We start from the raw sequence: 18256 nt of genomic DNA, 5'->3' as shown, positions 1-18256 counted from the left end.
GTGAAAAACACAGGAGGTTCCCTCAGAACATCGGCAAAGACTTTTTTTCACTGCGAGGGTGACCGACTCCTGGCACTGGGCACCCAGGGATGCTCTGGAGCCTCGATCCTTGGAGGTATTCAAAAGTCATCTGGACATAGTCATGGGCAAGGAGCGCTATGTTGAGGCTGAAACAGATGACTTCCAGAGGTGCCTCCAACCTCAGCTGTTCTGTGATCCTTTGAAAATATTCCTCCTTTGGGATTATTTAAAGCTGCTTTGGGTCTCTCTCCAGGCTTTCATTTGGGGACTCTTGCAGTTCCCATATTAATGGGAGAGATTCTGTGAGGCTTCATTCCCACCAGAGGGGAAGTTTCGTTCCCCAGCGAGGGGGAAATGTTCCTGTGGCTTCTATGGGGCAGGGATCAAAAGCGAGAAGCCAGGTTCCTGAGCAGGCCGGGGCTGGAGAAGGTCACTGGGAGGTGGGTGGGCTGTCGCTGCATGACTCGCACTTTTGGAGATGTCCTGCAGCTCCTCTGACTCAAGAGCATTTCCAGGAAGTCCCGCGTTGTCTCTCTCCCTCACCAAAGTTAATGTTTAACATAGAATTAGCAAATTCACCCCGGTTTTAAGGAATGGAAAAAAGCTATCTTGGCAATTGTGCTGCTTTTGGGTTTTACTTTCAGTCTTTATCACGTGCATCATGAAGGGTGTGACGTCAGGTTTGGCCCCAGTGCCAGCTCACCCACCCGTCCCCACTGCATTTCCCACAGCCCTTCGTGGAGGTGACAGCAGCCCGGCTCCGTCCCCAGCTCCATCCCACAGAAAACAATTCAAAGCATCATCGGTAGCCTGGTAAGGATGCTCCCATCTCCACACCCTTTGCAGGCAGTTGCCCGTGCCACCATTGCACTGGGACGGGGGGGACGGTGAACGGGGCTTGTCCCGGGACGTCTCCAGCTCAGAAAAGTTGACAGCACGACTTTTTGCCCGACTTTTGCCTGAGCCAAGTGCTTGCACCTGGCAGGAACCATCACGGGCAGGACGGCACAAGCACAGCGCTGACTCTCATTTCTGTTCCTCTCTCCTTGCAGATGTCAAGCAGCTTTGTAAGTCAGAGCTTGGTGAGACCTCCGCCGACAGTGTGGGGGTCTCAGGGGGTGTTGGGGGTTGATGGTGCTGGTTCTGCCTCCTCCTCACCTTCTCTCCCTGGTGCGGTTGGCAGAGGGAGCCTCAGGCGATCCAGTTTCTGCTGTTCAAGAGCACCCCCGAATATGGGGACATCTTAGAGGAGGGAAGTCTGGGATGGCTCACCGGGATGGTGGCATCTCCATGAGGATGCCAGCTCAGCACGGCCAGCTGCATCCTTGCCAGGATGGTGGGTCAGTGGGCACAGTCCATCCCCGTGAGGATGCTGGCTTGGAGGGGACCGTGGTACGGCCAGGAGGATGCTAGTTTGTCAGGGACACGTGTATCGCTATGAGGATGGCAGCTCGGTTGGGACAGTGGCATCCCTGTGAGGATGCCAGCGCTGCAGGGATGGCTGCAACACCACCAGGATGCCATATCGGTGGGGACAAGACACAGATCCCTTCCCTGCCCCCCTCCCTGGGCTGGGAATATGCCACCAATGTCCCCTTTTCTAAGGGACATCCATTCCCACTGAGCTGGGAGGACCTGCAAGGCTGCATCCAGCTGCAGTGGCTGGGGATGGCAGCCACAGGACAGCGTTCCGCCAGAGTCACTGTCACCACAAGTTCCTGATGGCTCTCACCACCCGGCAGCCACGCAGTGGTGTGCCTGTGCCAGCGGTCACTGTGCGAGGAGGGCCCCTGCACCCAGATGGTCCCATGCCTCTGCTGTGGCACCGGGCGCTGACAGAACACGCCGCTGGGACCCAAGACACTGGGGATGGGGAATGAGCCAGCGGGTCAGTGATGCTGCCGGTGTCCCCGGAGCACCAGTGGCCCTGAATCACAAACGGGTCCCCAGGTGGTGGCCGGGGCAGCGAGCACGGCAGCGTTCTTCCTCTGGGAGGGGCTGCTGGGCCAGCACTTCGATGTGGTCCCCGATGGGGTGGCTGAGCCCCAGCCCAGGGACCTCTTCCTCTTCCCGTTGGCCTCCGGGGGCCCAGGCTGGTGGGGCGCCCATGCCGGCATCTACTGCGGTGACGGGGAGATCATCCACCTGGAAGGTGAGCCCTAGGAGGTGGTCACAGCATGGGAACAGCTTCATGGAAGGGACAAAGAGTACAATGTCCCTTCCGTCCCACAGGCAGCTCGGGGACGTCCCCATCGGGGATCGTGGCCACCCTAGGGGACCCCAACGCTCACCCCGGCCGAGCGTCACTGCAGCCCACCTCTCCGAAAAGTCTCCAGCGCTGCAGTGATGGAAGTGGTGATACGCCCCGGGCTTGAGTGGGGCTGGAGCATTCTTCCTCAGGAGATGGGGATGGCGCCGGTGGCATTGGCATCCCTCTCACGTGGCAATAAACAGTTGCACAGAGACCCTGTGCCAACCAGGCTGGATTTGAGTTGTTTTCACTTTCTCTTTCCTTTTCCCAGAAGCTCCTTTCCCGAAAGTGACCAAGGTCCCGCCCCTGGTGCAGCCACCCCCTCCTGCCTCCCTCCACAGGAGCCGCTGCTCTTTGTTCCCGTGGCCTCCTGAGACAGAGGCCTCTTTCGTTGCCAGTGATTGAATCTGAGCATCAAAAGAAATATTTGCTGGGCTGCCGGGGCAAAAACTGACCAAAGGGCTGCACCCTGTCTGGTTGGAGGCCCCAGTGGGGTACCTCGGGGGTCAATACTGGGTCCAGGCTGGAGCTGGAGAAGGTCACTGGGAGGTGGGTGGACTGTCACTGCATGACTTGCACTTTTGGAGATGTCCTGCAGCTCCTCTGACTCAAGAGCATTTCCAGGAAGTCCCGCGTTGTCTCTCTCCCTCACCAAAGTTAATGTTTAACATAGAATTAGCAAATTCACCCCGGTTTTAAGGAATGGAAAAAAGCTATCTTGGCAATTGTGCTGCTTTTGGGTTTTACTTTCAGTCTTTATCCACCTCCCACGTGCATCATGAAGGGTGTGACGTCAGGTTTGGCCCCAGTGCCAGCTCACCCACCCGTCCCCACTGCATTTCCCACAGCCCTTCGTGGAGGTGACAGCAGCCCGGCTCCGTCCCCAGCTCCATCCCACAGAAAACAATTCAAAGCATCATCGGTAGCCTGGTAAGGATGCTCCCATCTCCACACCCTTTGCAGGCAGTTGCCCGTGCCACCGTTGCACTGGGACGGGGGGGATGGTGAACGGGGCTTGTCCCGGGACGTCTCCAGCTCAGAAAAGTTGACAGCACGACTTTTTGCCCGACTTTTGCCTGAGCCAAGTGCTTGCACCTGGCAGGAACCATCACGGGCAGGACGGCACAAGCACAGCGCTGACTCTCATTTCTGTTCCTCTCTCCTTGCAGATGTCAAGCGGCTTTGTAAGTCAGAGCTTGGTGAGACCTCCGCCGACAGTGTGGGGGTCTCAGGGGGTGTTGGGGGTTGATGGTGCTGGTTCTGCCTCCTCCTCACCTTCTCTCCCTGGTGCGGTTGGCAGAGGGAGCCTCAGGCGATCCAGTTTCTGCTGTTCAAGAGCACCTCCGAATATGGGGACATCTTAGAGGAGGGAAGTCTGGGATGGCTCACCGGGATGGTGGCATCTCCATGAGGATGCCAGCTCAGCACGGCCAGCTGCATCCTTGCCAGGATGGTGGGTCAGTGGGCACAGTCCATCCCCGTGAGGATGCTGGCTTGGAGGGGACCGTGGTACGGCCAGGAGGATGCTAGTTTGTCAGGGACACGTGTATCACTATGAGGATGGCAGCTCGGTTGGGACAGTGGCATCCCTGTGAGGATGCCAGCGCTGCAGGGATGGCTGCAACACCACCAGGATGCCATATCGGTGGGGACAAGACACAGATCCCTTCCCTGCCCCCCTCCCTGGGCTGGGAATATGCCACCAATGTCCCCTTTTCTAAGGGACATCCATTCCCACTGAGCTGGGAGGACCTGCAAGGCTGCATCCAGCTGCAGTGGCTGGGGATGGCAGCCACAGGACAGCGTTCCGCCAGAGTCACTGTCACCACAAGTTCCTGATGGCTCTCACCACCCGGCAGCCACGCAGTGGTGTGCCTGTGCCAGCGGTCACTGTGCGAGGAGGGCCCCTGCACCCAGATGGTCCCATGCCTCTGCTGTGGCACCGGGCGCTGACAGAACACGCCGCTGGGACCCAAGACACTGGGGATGGGGAATGAGCCAGCGGGTCAGTGATGCTGCCGGTGTCCCCGGAGCACCAGTGGCCCTGAATCACAAACGGGTCCCCAGGTGGTGGCCGGGGCAGCGAGCACGGCAGCGTTCTTCCTCTGGGAGGGGCTGCTGGGCCAGCACTTCGATGTGGTCCCCGATGGGGTGGCTGAGCCCCAGCCCGGGGACCTCTTCCTCTTCCCGTTGGCCTCCGGGGGCCCAGGCTGGTGGGGCGCCCATGCCGGCATCTACTGCGGTGACGGGGAGATCATCCACCTGGAAGGTGAGCCCTAGGAGGTGGTCACAGCATGGGAACAGCTTCATGGAAGGGACAAAGAGTACAATGTCCCTTCCGTCCCACAGGCAGCTCGGGGACGTCCCCATCGGGGATCGTGGCCACCCTAGGGGACCCCAACGCTCACCCCGGCCGAGCGTCACTGCAGCCCACCTCTCCGAAAAGTCTCCAGCGCTGCAGTGATGGAAGTGGTGATACGCCCCGGGCTTGAGTGGGGCTGGAGCATTCTTCCTCAGGAGATGGGGATGGCGCCGGTGGCATTGGCATCCCTCTCACGTGGCAATAACCAGTTGCACAGAGACCCTGTGCCAACCAGGCTGGATTTGAGTTGTTTTCACTTTCTCTTTCCTTTTCCCAGAAGCTCCTTTCCCGAAAGTGACCAAGGTCCCGCCCCTGGTGCAGCCACCCCCTCCTGCCTCCCTCCACAGGAGCCGCTGCTCTTTGTTCCCGTGGCCTCCTGAGACAGAGGCCTCTTTCGTTGCCAGTGATTGAATCTGAGCATCAAAAGAAATATTTGCTGGGCTGCCGGGGCAAAAACTGACCAAAGGGCTGCACCCTGTCTGGTTGGAGGCCCCAGTGGGGTACCTCGGGGGTCAATACTGGGTCCAGGCTGGAGCTGGAGAAGGTCACTGGGAGGTGGGTGGACTGTCACTGCATGACTTGCACTTTTGGAGATGTCCTGCAGCTCCTCTGACTCAAGAGCATTTCCAGGAAGTCCCGCGTTGTCTCTCTCCCTCACCAAAGTTAATGTTTAACATAGAATTAGCAAATTCACCCCGGTTTTAAGGAATGGAAAAAAGCTATCTTGGCAATTGTGCTGCTTTTGGGTTTTACTTTCAGTCTTTATCCACCTCCCACGTGCATCATGAAGGGTGTGACGTCAGGTTTGGCCCCAGTGCCAGCTCACCCACCCGTCCCCACTGCATTTCCCACAGCCCTTCGTGGAGGTGACAGCAGCCCGGCTCCGTCCCCAGCTCCATCCCACAGAAAACAATTCAAAGCATCATCGGTAGCCTGGTAAGGATGCTCCCATCTCCACACCCTTTGCAGGCAGTTGCCCGTGCCACCATTGCACTGGGACGGGGGGGACGGTGAACGGGGCTTGTCCCGGGACGTCTCCAGCTCAGAAAAGTTGACAGCACGACTTTTTGCCCGACTTTTGCCTGAGCCAAGTGCTTGCACCTGGCAGGAACCATCACGGGCAGGACGGCACAAGCACAGCGCTGACTCTCATTTCTGTTCCTCTCTCCTTGCAGATGTCAAGCGGCTTTGTAAGTCAGAGCTTGGTGAGACCTCCGCCGACAGTGTGGGGGTCTCAGGGGGTGTTGGGGGTTGATGGTGCTGGTTCTGCCTCCTCCTCACCTTCTCTCCCTGGTGCGGTTGGCAGAGGGAGCCTCAGGCGATCCAGTTTCTGCTGTTCAAGAGCACCCCCGAATATGGGGACATCTTAGAGGAGGGAAGTCTGGGATGGCTCACCGGGATGGTGGCATCTCCATGAGGATGCCAGCTCAGCACGGCCAGCTGCATCCTTGCCAGGATGGTGGGTCAGTGGGCACAGTCCATCCCCGTGAGGATGCTGGCTTGGAGGGGACCGTGGTACGGCCAGGAGGATGCTAGTTTGTCAGGGACACGTGTATCGCTATGAGGATGGCAGCTCGGTTGGGACAGTGGCATCCCTGTGAGGATGCCAGCGCTGCAGGGATGGCTGCAACACCACCAGGATGCCATATCGGTGGGGACAAGACACAGATCCCTTCCCTGCCCCCCTCCCTGGGCTGGGAATATGCCACCAATGTCCCCTTTTCTAAGGGACATCCATTCCCACTGAGCTGGGAGGACCTGCAAGGCTGCATCCAGCTGCAGTGGCTGGGGATGGCAGCCACAGGACAGCGTTCCGCCAGAGTCACTGTCACCACAAGTTCCTGATGGCTCTCACCACCCGGCAGCCACGCAGTGGTGTGCCTGTGCCAGCGGTCACTGTGCGAGGAGGGCCCCTGCACCCAGATGGTCCCATGCCTCTGCTGTGGCACCGGGCGCTGACAGAACACGCCGCTGGGACCCAAGACACTGGGGATGGGGAATGAGCCAGCGGGTCAGTGATGCTGCCGGTGTCCCCGGAGCACCAGTGGCCCTGAATCACAAACGGGTCCCCAGGTGGTGGCCGGGGCAGCGAGCACGGCAGCGTTCTTCCTCTGGGAGGGGCTGCTGGGCCAGCACTTCGATGTGGTCCCCGATGGGGTGGCTGAGCCCCAGCCCAGGGACCTCTTCCTCTTCCCGTTGGCCTCCGGGGGCCCAGGCTGGTGGGGCGCCCATGCCGGCATCTACTGCGGTGACGGGGAGATCATCCACCTGGAAGGTGAGCCCTAGGAGGTGGTCACAGCATGGGAACAGCTTCATGGAAGGGACAAAGAGTACAATGTCCCTTCCGTCCCACAGGCAGCTCGGGGACGTCCCCATCGGGGATCGTGGCCACCCTAGGGGACCCCAACGCTCACCCCGGCCGAGCGTCACTGCAGCCCACCTCTCCGAAAAGTCTCCAGCGCTGCAGTGATGGAAGTGGTGATACGCCCCGGGCTTGAGTGGGGCTGGAGCATTCTTCCTCAGGAGATGGGGATGGCGCCGGTGGCATTGGCATCCCTCTCACGTGGCAATAACCAGTTGCACAGAGACCCTGTGCCAACCAGGCTGGATTTGAGTTGTTTTCACTTTCTCTTTCCTTTTCCCAGAAGCTCCTTTCCCGAAAGTGACCAAGGTCCCGCCCCTGGTGCAGCCACCCCCTCCTGCCTCCCTCCACAGGAGCCGCTGCTCTTTGTTCCCGTGGCCTCCTGAGACAGAGGCCTCTTTCGTTGCCAGTGATTGAATCTGAGCATCAAAAGAAATATTTGCTGGGCTGCCGGGGCAAAAACTGACCAAAGGGCTGCACCCTGTCTGGTTGGAGGCCCCAGTGGGGTACCTCGGGGGTCAATACTGGGTCCAGGCTGGAGCTGGAGAAGGTCACTGGGAGGTGGGTGGACTGTCACTGCATGACTTGCACTTTTGGAGATGTCCTGCAGCTCCTCTGACTCAAGAGCATTTCCAGGAAGTCCCGCGTTGTCTCTCTCCCTCACCAAAGTTAATGTTTAACATAGAATTAGCAAATTCACCCCGGTTTTAAGGAATGGAAAAAAGCTATCTTGGCAATTGTGCTGCTTTTGGGTTTTACTTTCAGTCTTTATCCACCTCCCACGTGCATCATGAAGGGTGTGACGTCAGGTTTGGCCCCAGTGCCAGCTCACCCACCCGTCCCCACTGCATTTCCCACAGCCCTTCGTGGAGGTGACAGCAGCCCGGCTCCGTCCCCAGCTCCATCCCACAGAAAACAATTCAAAGCATCATCGGTAGCCTGGTAAGGATGCTCCCATCTCCACACCCTTTGCAGGCAGTTGCCCGTGCCACCATTGCACTGGGACGGGGGGGACGGTGAACGGGGCTTGTCCCGGGACGTCTCCAGCTCAGAAAAGTTGACAGCACGACTTTTTGCCCGACTTTTGCCTGAGCCAAGTGCTTGCACCTGGCAGGAACCATCACGGGCAGGACGGCACAAGCACAGCGCTGACTCTCATTTCTGTTCCTCTCTCCTTGCAGATGTCAAGCGGCTTTGTAAGTCAGAGCTTGGTGAGACCTCCGCCGACAGTGTGGGGGTCTCAGGGGGTGTTGGGGGTTGATGGTGCTGGTTCTGCCTCCTCCTCACCTTCTCTCCCTGGTGCGGTTGGCAGAGGGAGCCTCAGGCGATCCAGTTTCTGCTGTTCAAGAGCACCCCCGAATATGGGGACATCTTAGAGGAGGGAAGTCTGGGATGGCTCACCGGGATGGTGGCATCTCCATGAGGATGCCAGCTCAGCACGGCCAGCTGCATCCTTGCCAGGATGGTGGGTCAGTGGGCACAGTCCATCCCCGTGAGGATGCTGGCTTGGAGGGGACCGTGGTACGGCCAGGAGGATGCTAGTTTGTCAGGGACACGTGTATCGCTATGAGGATGGCAGCTCGGTTGGGACAGTGGCATCCCTGTGAGGATGCCAGCGCTGCAGGGATGGCTGCAACACCACCAGGATGCCATATCGGTGGGGACAAGACACAGATCCCTTCCCTGCCCCCCTCCCTGGGCTGGGAATATGCCACCAATGTCCCCTTTTCTAAGGGACATCCATTCCCACTGAGCTGGGAGGACCTGCAAGGCTGCATCCAGCTGCAGTGGCTGGGGATGGCAGCCACAGGACAGCGTTCCGCCAGAGTCACTGTCACCACAAGTTCCTGATGGCTCTCACCACCCGGCAGCCACGCAGTGGTGTGCCTGTGCCAGCGGTCACTGTGCGAGGAGGGCCCCTGCACCCAGATGGTCCCATGCCTCTGCTGTGGCACCGGGCGCTGACAGAACACGCCGCTGGGACCCAAGACACTGGGGATGGGGAATGAGCCAGCGGGTCAGTGATGCTGCCGGTGTCCCCGGAGCACCAGTGGCCCTGAATCACAAACGGGTCCCCAGGTGGTGGCCGGGGCAGCGAGCACGGCAGCGTTCTTCCTCTGGGAGGGGCTGCTGGGCCAGCACTTCGATGTGGTCCCCGATGGGGTGGCTGAGCCCCAGCCCAGGGACCTCTTCCTCTTCCCGTTGGCCTCCGGGGGCCCAGGCTGGTGGGGCGCCCATGCCGGCATCTACTGCGGTGACGGGGAGATCATCCACCTGGAAGGTGAGCCCTAGGAGGTGGTCACAGCATGGGAACAGCTTCATGGAAGGGACAAAGAGTACAATGTCCCTTCCGTCCCACAGGCAGCTCGGGGACGTCCCCATCGGGGATCGTGGCCACCCTAGGGGACCCCAACGCTCACCCCGGCCGAGCGTCACTGCAGCCCACCTCTCCGAAAAGTCTCCAGCGCTGCAGTGATGGAAGTGGTGATACGCCCCGGGCTTGAGTGGGGCTGGAGCATTCTTCCTCAGGAGATGGGGATGGCGCCGGTGGCATTGGCATCCCTCTCACGTGGCAATAAACAGTTGCACAGAGACCCTGTGCCAACCAGGCTGGATTTGAGTTGTTTTCACTTTCTCTTTCCTTTTCCCAGAAGCTCCTTTCCCGAAAGTGACCAAGGTCCCGCCCCTGGTGCAGCCACCCCCTCCTGCCTCCCTCCACAGGAGCCGCTGCTCTTTGTTCCCGTGGCCTCCTGAGACAGAGGCCTCTTTCGTTGCCAGTGATTGAATCTGAGCATCAAAAGAAATATTTGCTGGGCTGCCGGGGCAAAAACTGACCAAAGGGCTGCACCCTGTCTGGTTGGAGGCCCCAGTGGGGTACCTCGGGGGTCAATACTGGGTCCAGGCTGGAGCTGGAGAAGGTCACTGGGAGGTGGGTGGACTGTCACTGCATGACTTGCACTTTTGGAGATGTCCTGCAGCTCCTCTGACTCAAGAGCATTTCCAGGAAGTCCCGCGTTGTCTCTCTCCCTCACCAAAGTTAATGTTTAACATAGAATTAGCAAATTCACCCCGGTTTTAAGGAATGGAAAAAAGCTATCTTGGCAATTGTGCTGCTTTTGGGTTTTACTTTCAGTCTTTATCCACCTCCCACGTGCATCATGAAGGGTGTGACGTCAGGTTTGGCCCCAGTGCCAGCTCACCCACCCGTCCCCACTGCATTTCCCACAGCCCTTCGTGGAGGTGACAGCAGCCCGGCTCCGTCCCCAGCTCCATCCCACAGAAAACAATTCAAAGCATCATCGGTAGCCTGGTAAGGATGCTCCCATCTCCACACCCTTTGCAGGCAGTTGCCCGTGCCACCGTTGCACTGGGACGGGGGGGATGGTGAACGGGGCTTGTCCCGGGACGTCTCCAGCTCAGAAAAGTTGACAGCACGACTTTTTGCCCGACTTTTGCCTGAGCCAAGTGCTTGCACCTGGCAGGAACCATCACGGGCAGGACGGCACAAGCACAGCGCTGACTCTCATTTCTGTTCCTCTCTCCTTGCAGATGTCAAGCGGCTTTGTAAGTCAGAGCTTGGTGAGACCTCCGCCGACAGTGTGGGGGTCTCAGGGGGTGTTGGGGGTTGATGGTGCTGGTTCTGCCTCCTCCTCACCTTCTCTCCCTGGTGCGGTTGGCAGAGGGAGCCTCAGGCGATCCAGTTTCTGCTGTTCAAGAGCACCTCCGAATATGGGGACATCTTAGAGGAGGGAAGTCTGGGATGGCTCACCGGGATGGTGGCATCTCCATGAGGATGCCAGCTCAGCACGGCCAGCTGCATCCTTGCCAGGATGGTGGGTCAGTGGGCACAGTCCATCCCCGTGAGGATGCTGGCTTGGAGGGGACCGTGGTACGGCCAGGAGGATGCTAGTTTGTCAGGGACACGTGTATCACTATGAGGATGGCAGCTCGGTTGGGACAGTGGCATCCCTGTGAGGATGCCAGCGCTGCAGGGATGGCTGCAACACCACCAGGATGCCATATCGGTGGGGACAAGACACAGATCCCTTCCCTGCCCCCCTCCCTGGGCTGGGAATATGCCACCAATGTCCCCTTTTCTAAGGGACATCCATTCCCACTGAGCTGGGAGGACCTGCAAGGCTGCATCCAGCTGCAGTGGCTGGGGATGGCAGCCACAGGACAGCGTTCCGCCAGAGTCACTGTCACCACAAGTTCCTGATGGCTCTCACCACCCGGCAGCCACGCAGTGGTGTGCCTGTGCCAGCGGTCACTGTGCGAGGAGGGCCCCTGCACCCAGATGGTCCCATGCCTCTGCTGTGGCACCGGGCGCTGACAGAACACGCCGCTGGGACCCAAGACACTGGGGATGGGGAATGAGCCAGCGGGTCAGTGATGCTGCCGGTGTCCCCGGAGCACCAGTGGCCCTGAATCACAAACGGGTCCCCAGGTGGTGGCCGGGGCAGCGAGCACGGCAGCGTTCTTCCTCTGGGAGGGGCTGCTGGGCCAGCACTTCGATGTGGTCCCTGATGGGGTGGCCGAGCCCCAGCCCGGGGACCTCTTCCTCTTCCCGTTGGCCTCCGGGGGCCCAGGCTGGTGGGGCGCCCATGCCGGCATCTACTGCGGTGACAGGGAGATCATCCACCTGGAAGGTGAGCCCTAGGAGGTGGTCACAGCATGGGAACAGCTTCATGGAAGGGACAAAGAGTACAATGTCCCTTCCGTCCCACAGGCAGCTCGGGGACGTCCCCATCGGGGATCGTGGCCACCCTAGGGGACCCCAACGCTCACCCCGGCCGAGCGTCACTGCAGCCCACCTCTCCGAAAAGTCTCCAGCGCTGCAGTGATGGAAGTGGTGATACGCCCCGGGCTTGAGTGGGGCTGGAGCATTCTTCCTCAGGAGATGGGGATGGCGCCGGTGGCATTGGCATCCCTCTCACGTGGCAATAACCAGTTGCACAGAGACCCTGTGCCAACCAGGCTGGATTTGAGTTGTTTTCACTTTCTCTTTCCTTTTCCCAGAAGCTCCTTTCCCGAAAGTGACCAAGGTCCCGCCCCTGGTGCAGCCACCCCCTCCTGCCTCCCTCCACAGGAGCCGCTGCTCTTTGTTCCCGTGGCCTCCTGAGACAGAGGCCTCTTTCGTTGCCAGTGATTGAATCTGAGCATCAAAAGAAATATTTGCTGGGCTGCCGGGGCAAAAACTGACCAAAGGGCTGCACCCTGTCTGGTTGGAGGCCCCAGTGGGGTACCTCAGGGGTCAATACTGGGTCCAGGCTGGAGCTGGAGAAGGTCACTGGGAGGTGGGTGGACTGTCACTGCATGACTTGCACTTTTGGAGATGTCCTGCAGCTCCTCTGACTCAAGAGCATTTCCAGGAAGTCCCGCGTTGTCTCTCTCCCTCACCAAAGTTAATGTTTAACATAGAATTAGCAAATTCACCCCGGTTTTAAGGAATGGAAAAAAGCTATCTTGGCAATTGTGCTGCTTTTGGGTTTTACTTTCAGTCTTTATCCACCTCCCACGTGCATCATGAAGGGTGTGACGTCAGGTTTGGCCCCAGTGCCAGCTCACCCACCCGTCCCCACTGCATTTCCCACAGCCCTTCGTGGAGGTGACAGCAGCCCGGCTCCGTCCCCAGCTCCATCCCACAGAAAACAATTCAAAGCATCATCGGTAGCCTGGTAAGGATGCTCCCATCTCCACACCCTTTGCAGGCAGTTGCCCGTGCCACCATTGCACTGGGACGGGGGGGACGGTGAACGGGGCTTGTCCTGGGACGTCTCCAGCTCAGAAAAGTTGACAGCACGACTTTTTGCCCGACTTTTGCCTGAGCCAAGTGCTTGCACCTGGCAGGAACCATCACGGGCAGGACGGCACAAGCACAGCGCTGACTCTCATTTCTGTTCCTCTCTCCTTGCAGATGTCAAGCGGCTTTGTAAGTCAGAGCTTGGTGAGACCTCCGCCGACAGTGTGGGGGTCTCAGGGGGTGTTGGGGGTTGATGGTGCTGGTTCTGCCTCCTCCTCACCTTCTCTCCCTGGTGCGGTTGGCAGAGGGAGCCTCAGGCGATCCAGTTTCTGCTGTTCAAGAGCACCCCCGAATATGGGGACATCTTAGAGGAGGGAAGTCTGGGATGGCTCACCGGGATGGTGGCATCTCCATGAGGATGCCAGCTCAGCACGGCCAGCTGCATCCTTGCCAGGATGGTGGGTCAGTGGGCACAGTCCATCCCCGTGAGGATGCTGGCTTGGAGGGGACCGTGGTACGGCCAGGAGGATGCTAGTTTGTCAGGGACACGTGTATCGCTATGAGGATGGCAGCTCGGTTGGGACAGTGGCATCCCTGTGAGGATGCCAGCGCTGCAGGGATGGCTGCAACACCACCAGGATGCCATATCGGTGGGGACAAGACACAGATCCCTTCCCTGCCCCCCTCCCTGGGCTGGGAATATGCCACCAATGTCCCCTTTTCTAAGGGACATCCATTCCCACTGAGCTGGGAGGACCTGCAAGGCTGCATCCAGCTGCAGTGGCTGGGGATGGCAGCCACAGGACAGCGTTCCGCCAGAGTCACTGTCACCACAAGTTCCTGATGGCTCTCACCACCCGGCAGCCACGCAGTGGTGTGCCTGTGCCAGCGGTCACTGTGCGAGGAGGGCCCCTGCACCCAGATGGTCCCATGCCTCTGCTGTGGCACCGGGCGCTGACAGAACACGCCGCTGGGACCCAAGACACTGGGGATGGGGAATGAGCCAGCGGGTCAGTGATGCTGCCGGTGTCCCCGGAGCACCAGTGGCCCTGAATCACAAACGGGTCCCCAGGTGGTGGCCGGGGCAGCGAGCACGGCAGCGTTCTTCCTCTGGGAGGGGCTGCTGGGCCAGCACTTCGATGTGGTCCCCGATGGGGTGGCCGAGCCCCAGCCCAGGGACCTCTTCCTCTTCCCGTTGGCCTCCGGGGGCCCAGGCTGGTGGGGCGCCCATGCCGGCATCTACTGCGGTGACGGGGAGATCATCCACCTGGAAGGTGAGCCCTAGGAGGTGGTCACAGCATGGGAACAGCTTCATGGAAGGGACAAAGAGTACAATGTCCCTTCCGTCCCACAGGCAGCTCGGGGACGTCCCCATCGGGGATCGTGGCCACCCTAGGGGACCCCAACGCTCACCCCGGCCGAGCGTCACTGCAGCCCACCTCTCCGAAAAGTCTCCAGCGCTGCAGTGATGGAAGTGGTGATACGCCCCGGGCTTGAGTGGGGCTGGAGCATTCTTCCTCAGGAGATGGGGATGGCGCCGGTGGCATTGGCATCCCTCTCACGTGGCAATAACCAGTTGCACAGAGACCCTGTGCCAACCAGGCTGGATTTGAGTTGTTTTCACTTTCTCTTTCCTTTTCCCAGAAGCTCCTTTCCCGAAAGTGACCAAGGTCCCGCCCCTGGTGCAGCCACCCCCTCCTGCCTCCCTCCACAGGAGCCGCTGCTCTTTGTTCCCGTGGCCTCCTGAGACAGAGGCCTCTTTCGTTGCCAGTGATTGAATCTGAGCATCAAAAGAAATATTTGCTGGGCTGCCGGGGCAAAAACTGACCAAAGGGCTGCACCCTGTCTGGTTGGAGGCCCCAGTGGGGTACCTCGGGGGTCAATACTGGGTCCAGGCTGGAGCTGGAGAAGGTCACTGGGAGGTGGGTGGACTGTCACTGCATGACTTGCACTTTTGGAGATGTCCTGCAGCTCCTCTGACTCAAGAGCATTTCCAGGAAGTCCCGCGTTGTCTCTCTCCCTCACCAAAGTTAATGTTTAACATAGAATTAGCAAATTCACCCCGGTTTTAAGGAATGGAAAAAAGCTATCTTGGCAATTGTGCTGCTTTTGGGTTTTACTTTCAGTCTTTATCCACCTCCCACGTGCATCATGAAGGGTGTGACGTCAGGTTTGGCCCCAGTGCCAGCTCACCCACCCGTCCCCACTGCATTTCCCACAGCCCTTCGTGGAGGTGACAGCAGCCCGGCTCCGTCCCCAGCTCCATCCCACAGAAAACAATTCAAAGCATCATCGGTAGCCTGGTAAGGATGCTCCCATCTCCACACCCTTTGCAGGCAGTTGCCCGTGCCACCATTGCACTGGGACGGGGGGGACGGTGAACGGGGCTTGTCCCGGGACGTCTCCAGCTCAGAAAAGTTGACAGCACGACTTTTTGCCCGACTTTTGCCTGAGCCAAGTGCTTGCACCTGGCAGGAACCATCACGGGCAGGACGGCACAAGCACAGCGCTGACTCTCATTTCTGTTCCTCTCTCCTTGCAGATGTCAAGCGGCTTTGTAAGTCAGAGCTTGGTGAGACCTCCGCCGACAGTGTGGGGGTCTCAGGGGGTGTTGGGGGTTGATGGTGCTGGTTCTGCCTCCTCCTCACCTTCTCTCCCTGGTGCGGTTGGCAGAGGGAGCCTCAGGCGATCCAGTTTCTGCTGTTCAAGAGCACCCCCGAATATGGGGACATCTTAGAGGAGGGAAGTCTGGGATGGCTCACCGGGATGGTGGCATCTCCATGAGGATGCCAGCTCAGCACGGCCAGCTGCATCCTTGCCAGGATGGTGGGTCAGTGGGCACAGTCCATCCCCGTGAGGATGCTGGCTTGGAGGGGACCGTGGTACGGCCAGGAGGATGCTAGTTTGTCAGGGACACGTGTATCGCTATGAGGATGGCAGCTCGGTTGGGACAGTGGCATCCCTGTGAGGATGCCAGCGCTGCAGGGATGGCTGCAACACCACCAGGATGCCATATCGGTGGGGACAAGACACAGATCCCTTCCCTGCCCCCCTCCCTGGGCTGGGAATATGCCACCAATGTCCCCTTTTCTAAGGGACATCCATTCCCACTGAGCTGGGAGGACCTGCAAGGCTGCATCCAGCTGCAGTGGCTGGGGATGGCAGCCACAGGACAGCGTTCCGCCAGAGTCACTGTCACCACAAGTTCCTGATGGCTCTCACCACCCGGCAGCCACGCAGTGGTCTGCCTGTGCCAGCGGTCACTGTGCGAGGAGGGCCCCTGCACCCAGATGGTCCCATGCCTCTGCTGTGGCACCGGGCGCTGACAGAACACGCCGCTGGGACCCAAGACACTGGGGATGGGGAATGAGCCAGCGGGTCAGTGATGCTGCCGGTGTCCCCGGAGCACCAGTGGCCCTGAATCACAAACGGGTCCCCAGGTGGTGGCCGGGGCAGCGAGCACGGCAGCGTTCTTCCTCTGGGAGGGGCTGCTGGGCCAGCACTTCGAAGTGGTCCCCGATGGGGTGGCCGAGCCCCAGCCCGGGGACCTCTTCCTCTTCCCGTTGGCCTCCGGGGGCCCAGGCTGGTGGGGCGCCCATGCCGGCATCTACTGCGGTGACGGGGAGATCATCCACCTGGAAGGTGAGCCCCAGGAGGTGGTCACAGCATGGGAACAGCTTCATGGAAGGGACAAAGAGTACAATGTCCCTTCCGTCCCACAGGCAGCTCGGGGACGTCCCCATCGGGGATCGTGGCCACCCTAGGGGACCCCAACGCTCACCCCGGCCGAGCGTCACTGCAGCCCACCTCTCCGAAAAGTCTCCAGCGCTGCAGTGATGGAAGTGGTGATACGCCCCGGGCTTGAGTGGGGCTGGAGCATTCTTCCTCAGGAGATGGGGATGGCGCCGGTGGCATTGGCATCCCTCTCACGTGGCAATAAACAGTTGCACAGAGACCCTGTGCCAACCAGGCTGGATTTGAGTTGTTTTCACTTTCTCTTTCCTTTTCCCAGAAGCTCCTTTCCCGAAAGTGACCAAGGTCCCGCCCCTGGTGCAGCCACCCCCTCCTGCCTCCCTCCACAGGAGCCGCTGCTCTTTGTTCCCGTGGCCTCCTGAGACAGAGGCCTCTTTCGTTGCCAGTGATTGAATCTGAGCATCAAAAGAAATATTTGCTGGGCTGCCGGGGCAAAAACTGACCAAAGGGCTGCACTCTGTCTGGTTGGAGGCCCCAGTGGGGTACCTCAGGGGTCAATACTGGGTCCAGGCTGGAGCTGGAGGTCACTGGGAGGTGGGTGGACTGTCACTGCATGACTTGCACTTTTGGAGATGTCCTGCAGCTCCTCTGACTCAAGAGCATTTCCAGGAAGTCCCGCGTTGTCTCTCTCCCTCACCAAAGTTAATGTTTAACATAGAATTAGCAAATTCACCCCGGTTTTAAGGAATGGAAAAAAGCTATCTTGGCAATTGTGCTGCTTTTGGGTTTTACTTTCAGTCTTTATCCACCTCCCATGTGCATCAGGAAGGATGTGACGTCAGGTTTGGCCCCAGTGCCAGTTCACCCACCCGTCCCCACTGCATTTCCCACAGCCCTTCGTGGAGGTGACAGCAGCCCGGCTCCGTCCCCAGCTCCATCCCACAGAAAACAATTCAAAGCATCATCGGTAGCCTGGTAAGGATGCTCCCATCTCCACACCCTTTGCAGGCAGTTGCCCGTGCCACCGTTGCACTGGGACGGGGGGGATGGTGAACGGGGCTTGTCCCAGGATGTCTCCAGCTCAGAAAAGTTGACATCACAGATGACTTTTGCCCGAGCCAAGCGCATGCACCTGGCAGGAACCATCACGGGCAGGGTGTGATGGCCAGGTGGGACCCTGCCCTCCACATATGGGCAGGACGGCACAAGCACAGCACTGACTCTCATTTCTGTTCCTCTCTCCTTGCAGATGTCGAGCAGCCGTGTAAGTAGGAGCTTGGTGAGACCTCTGCTGACAGCGTGGGGGTCTCAGGGGGTGTTGGGGGTTGATGGTGCTGGTTCTGCCTTCTCCTCACTTCTCTCCCTGGTGCGGTTGGCAGAGAGAGTATCAGGCGATCCAGTTTCTGCTTTTCAAGAGCACCCCCGAGCATGGGAACATCTTTGAGGAAGTGTCAGAGAGCACATTGACGCCCGGGGACATACTGCTGTTTCCCTTAGACGTTACGTATGGTGGATTACGCTTCAGCTTCAAGCACGCGGCCGTCTACTGTGGGGACGGAGAAGTCATACACTTCCAGAGTAAGCACCTAATCCCTTGCTCCTGTTTGGGATGTGATAGTGGCCAAAATGTGGCCAGCAGGGTGGGGGTAGCTGGGTGGGGGATGGCTCTTGGTTTTCCAGATACAAGCGAGGTGGGAAACAGCGGTAGCATCAGCAAGGAAGGCTTCAGACCCATGAAAAAGAAGAGGGGGAAATGTGAGGTTTACCGGAAAAAAGGTGGGATCGACCTCAACGACTTCTATAGTAAAGTCAGGGAGGTGATGA

At 59.3% G+C, this 18256-nt stretch overlaps 1 protein-coding gene across 49 annotated transcripts; it reads left to right on the top strand.

Moving 5' to 3' along the window:
• Nucleotides 1-377: 377 nt before the first annotated feature.
• LOC128915152 (uncharacterized) lies at nt 378-16962 on the top strand. Of its 49 annotated transcripts, none has more exons than XM_054215092.1 (12): nt 378-834; nt 3026-3202; nt 5394-5570; nt 7762-7938; nt 10130-10306; nt 12498-12674; nt 12847-12928; nt 13812-14013; nt 14094-15042; nt 15282-15296; nt 16180-16381; nt 16462-16962. In XM_054215092.1, the coding sequence occupies exons 1-9, from the start codon at nt 683-685 to the stop codon at nt 14234-14236; spliced, it is 1464 nt and encodes a 487-aa protein (XP_054071067.1). In that variant the 5' UTR covers nt 378-682; the 3' UTR covers nt 14237-15042; nt 15282-15296; nt 16180-16381; nt 16462-16962. The 49 variants fall into 49 exon arrangements, 47 of the variants coding, with proteins under 47 accessions (XP_054071067.1, XP_054071064.1, XP_054071065.1 ...); XM_054215089.1 differs by having other exon boundaries at nt 15413-16381; XM_054215090.1 differs by having other exon boundaries at nt 15215-15296; nt 15413-16381.
• The last annotated feature ends 1294 nt before the right edge of the window (nt 16963-18256 follow it).

This window comes from Rissa tridactyla, chromosome 9 (assembly GCF_028500815.1).
Source record: "Rissa tridactyla isolate bRisTri1 chromosome 9, bRisTri1.patW.cur.20221130, whole genome shotgun sequence".
Classification (NCBI taxonomy): Eukaryota; Metazoa; Chordata; class Aves; order Charadriiformes; family Laridae; genus Rissa; species Rissa tridactyla.
The sequence above is the reverse complement of the archived record's forward strand: the minus strand, read 5'-3'. Positions and strand labels throughout refer to the sequence as shown.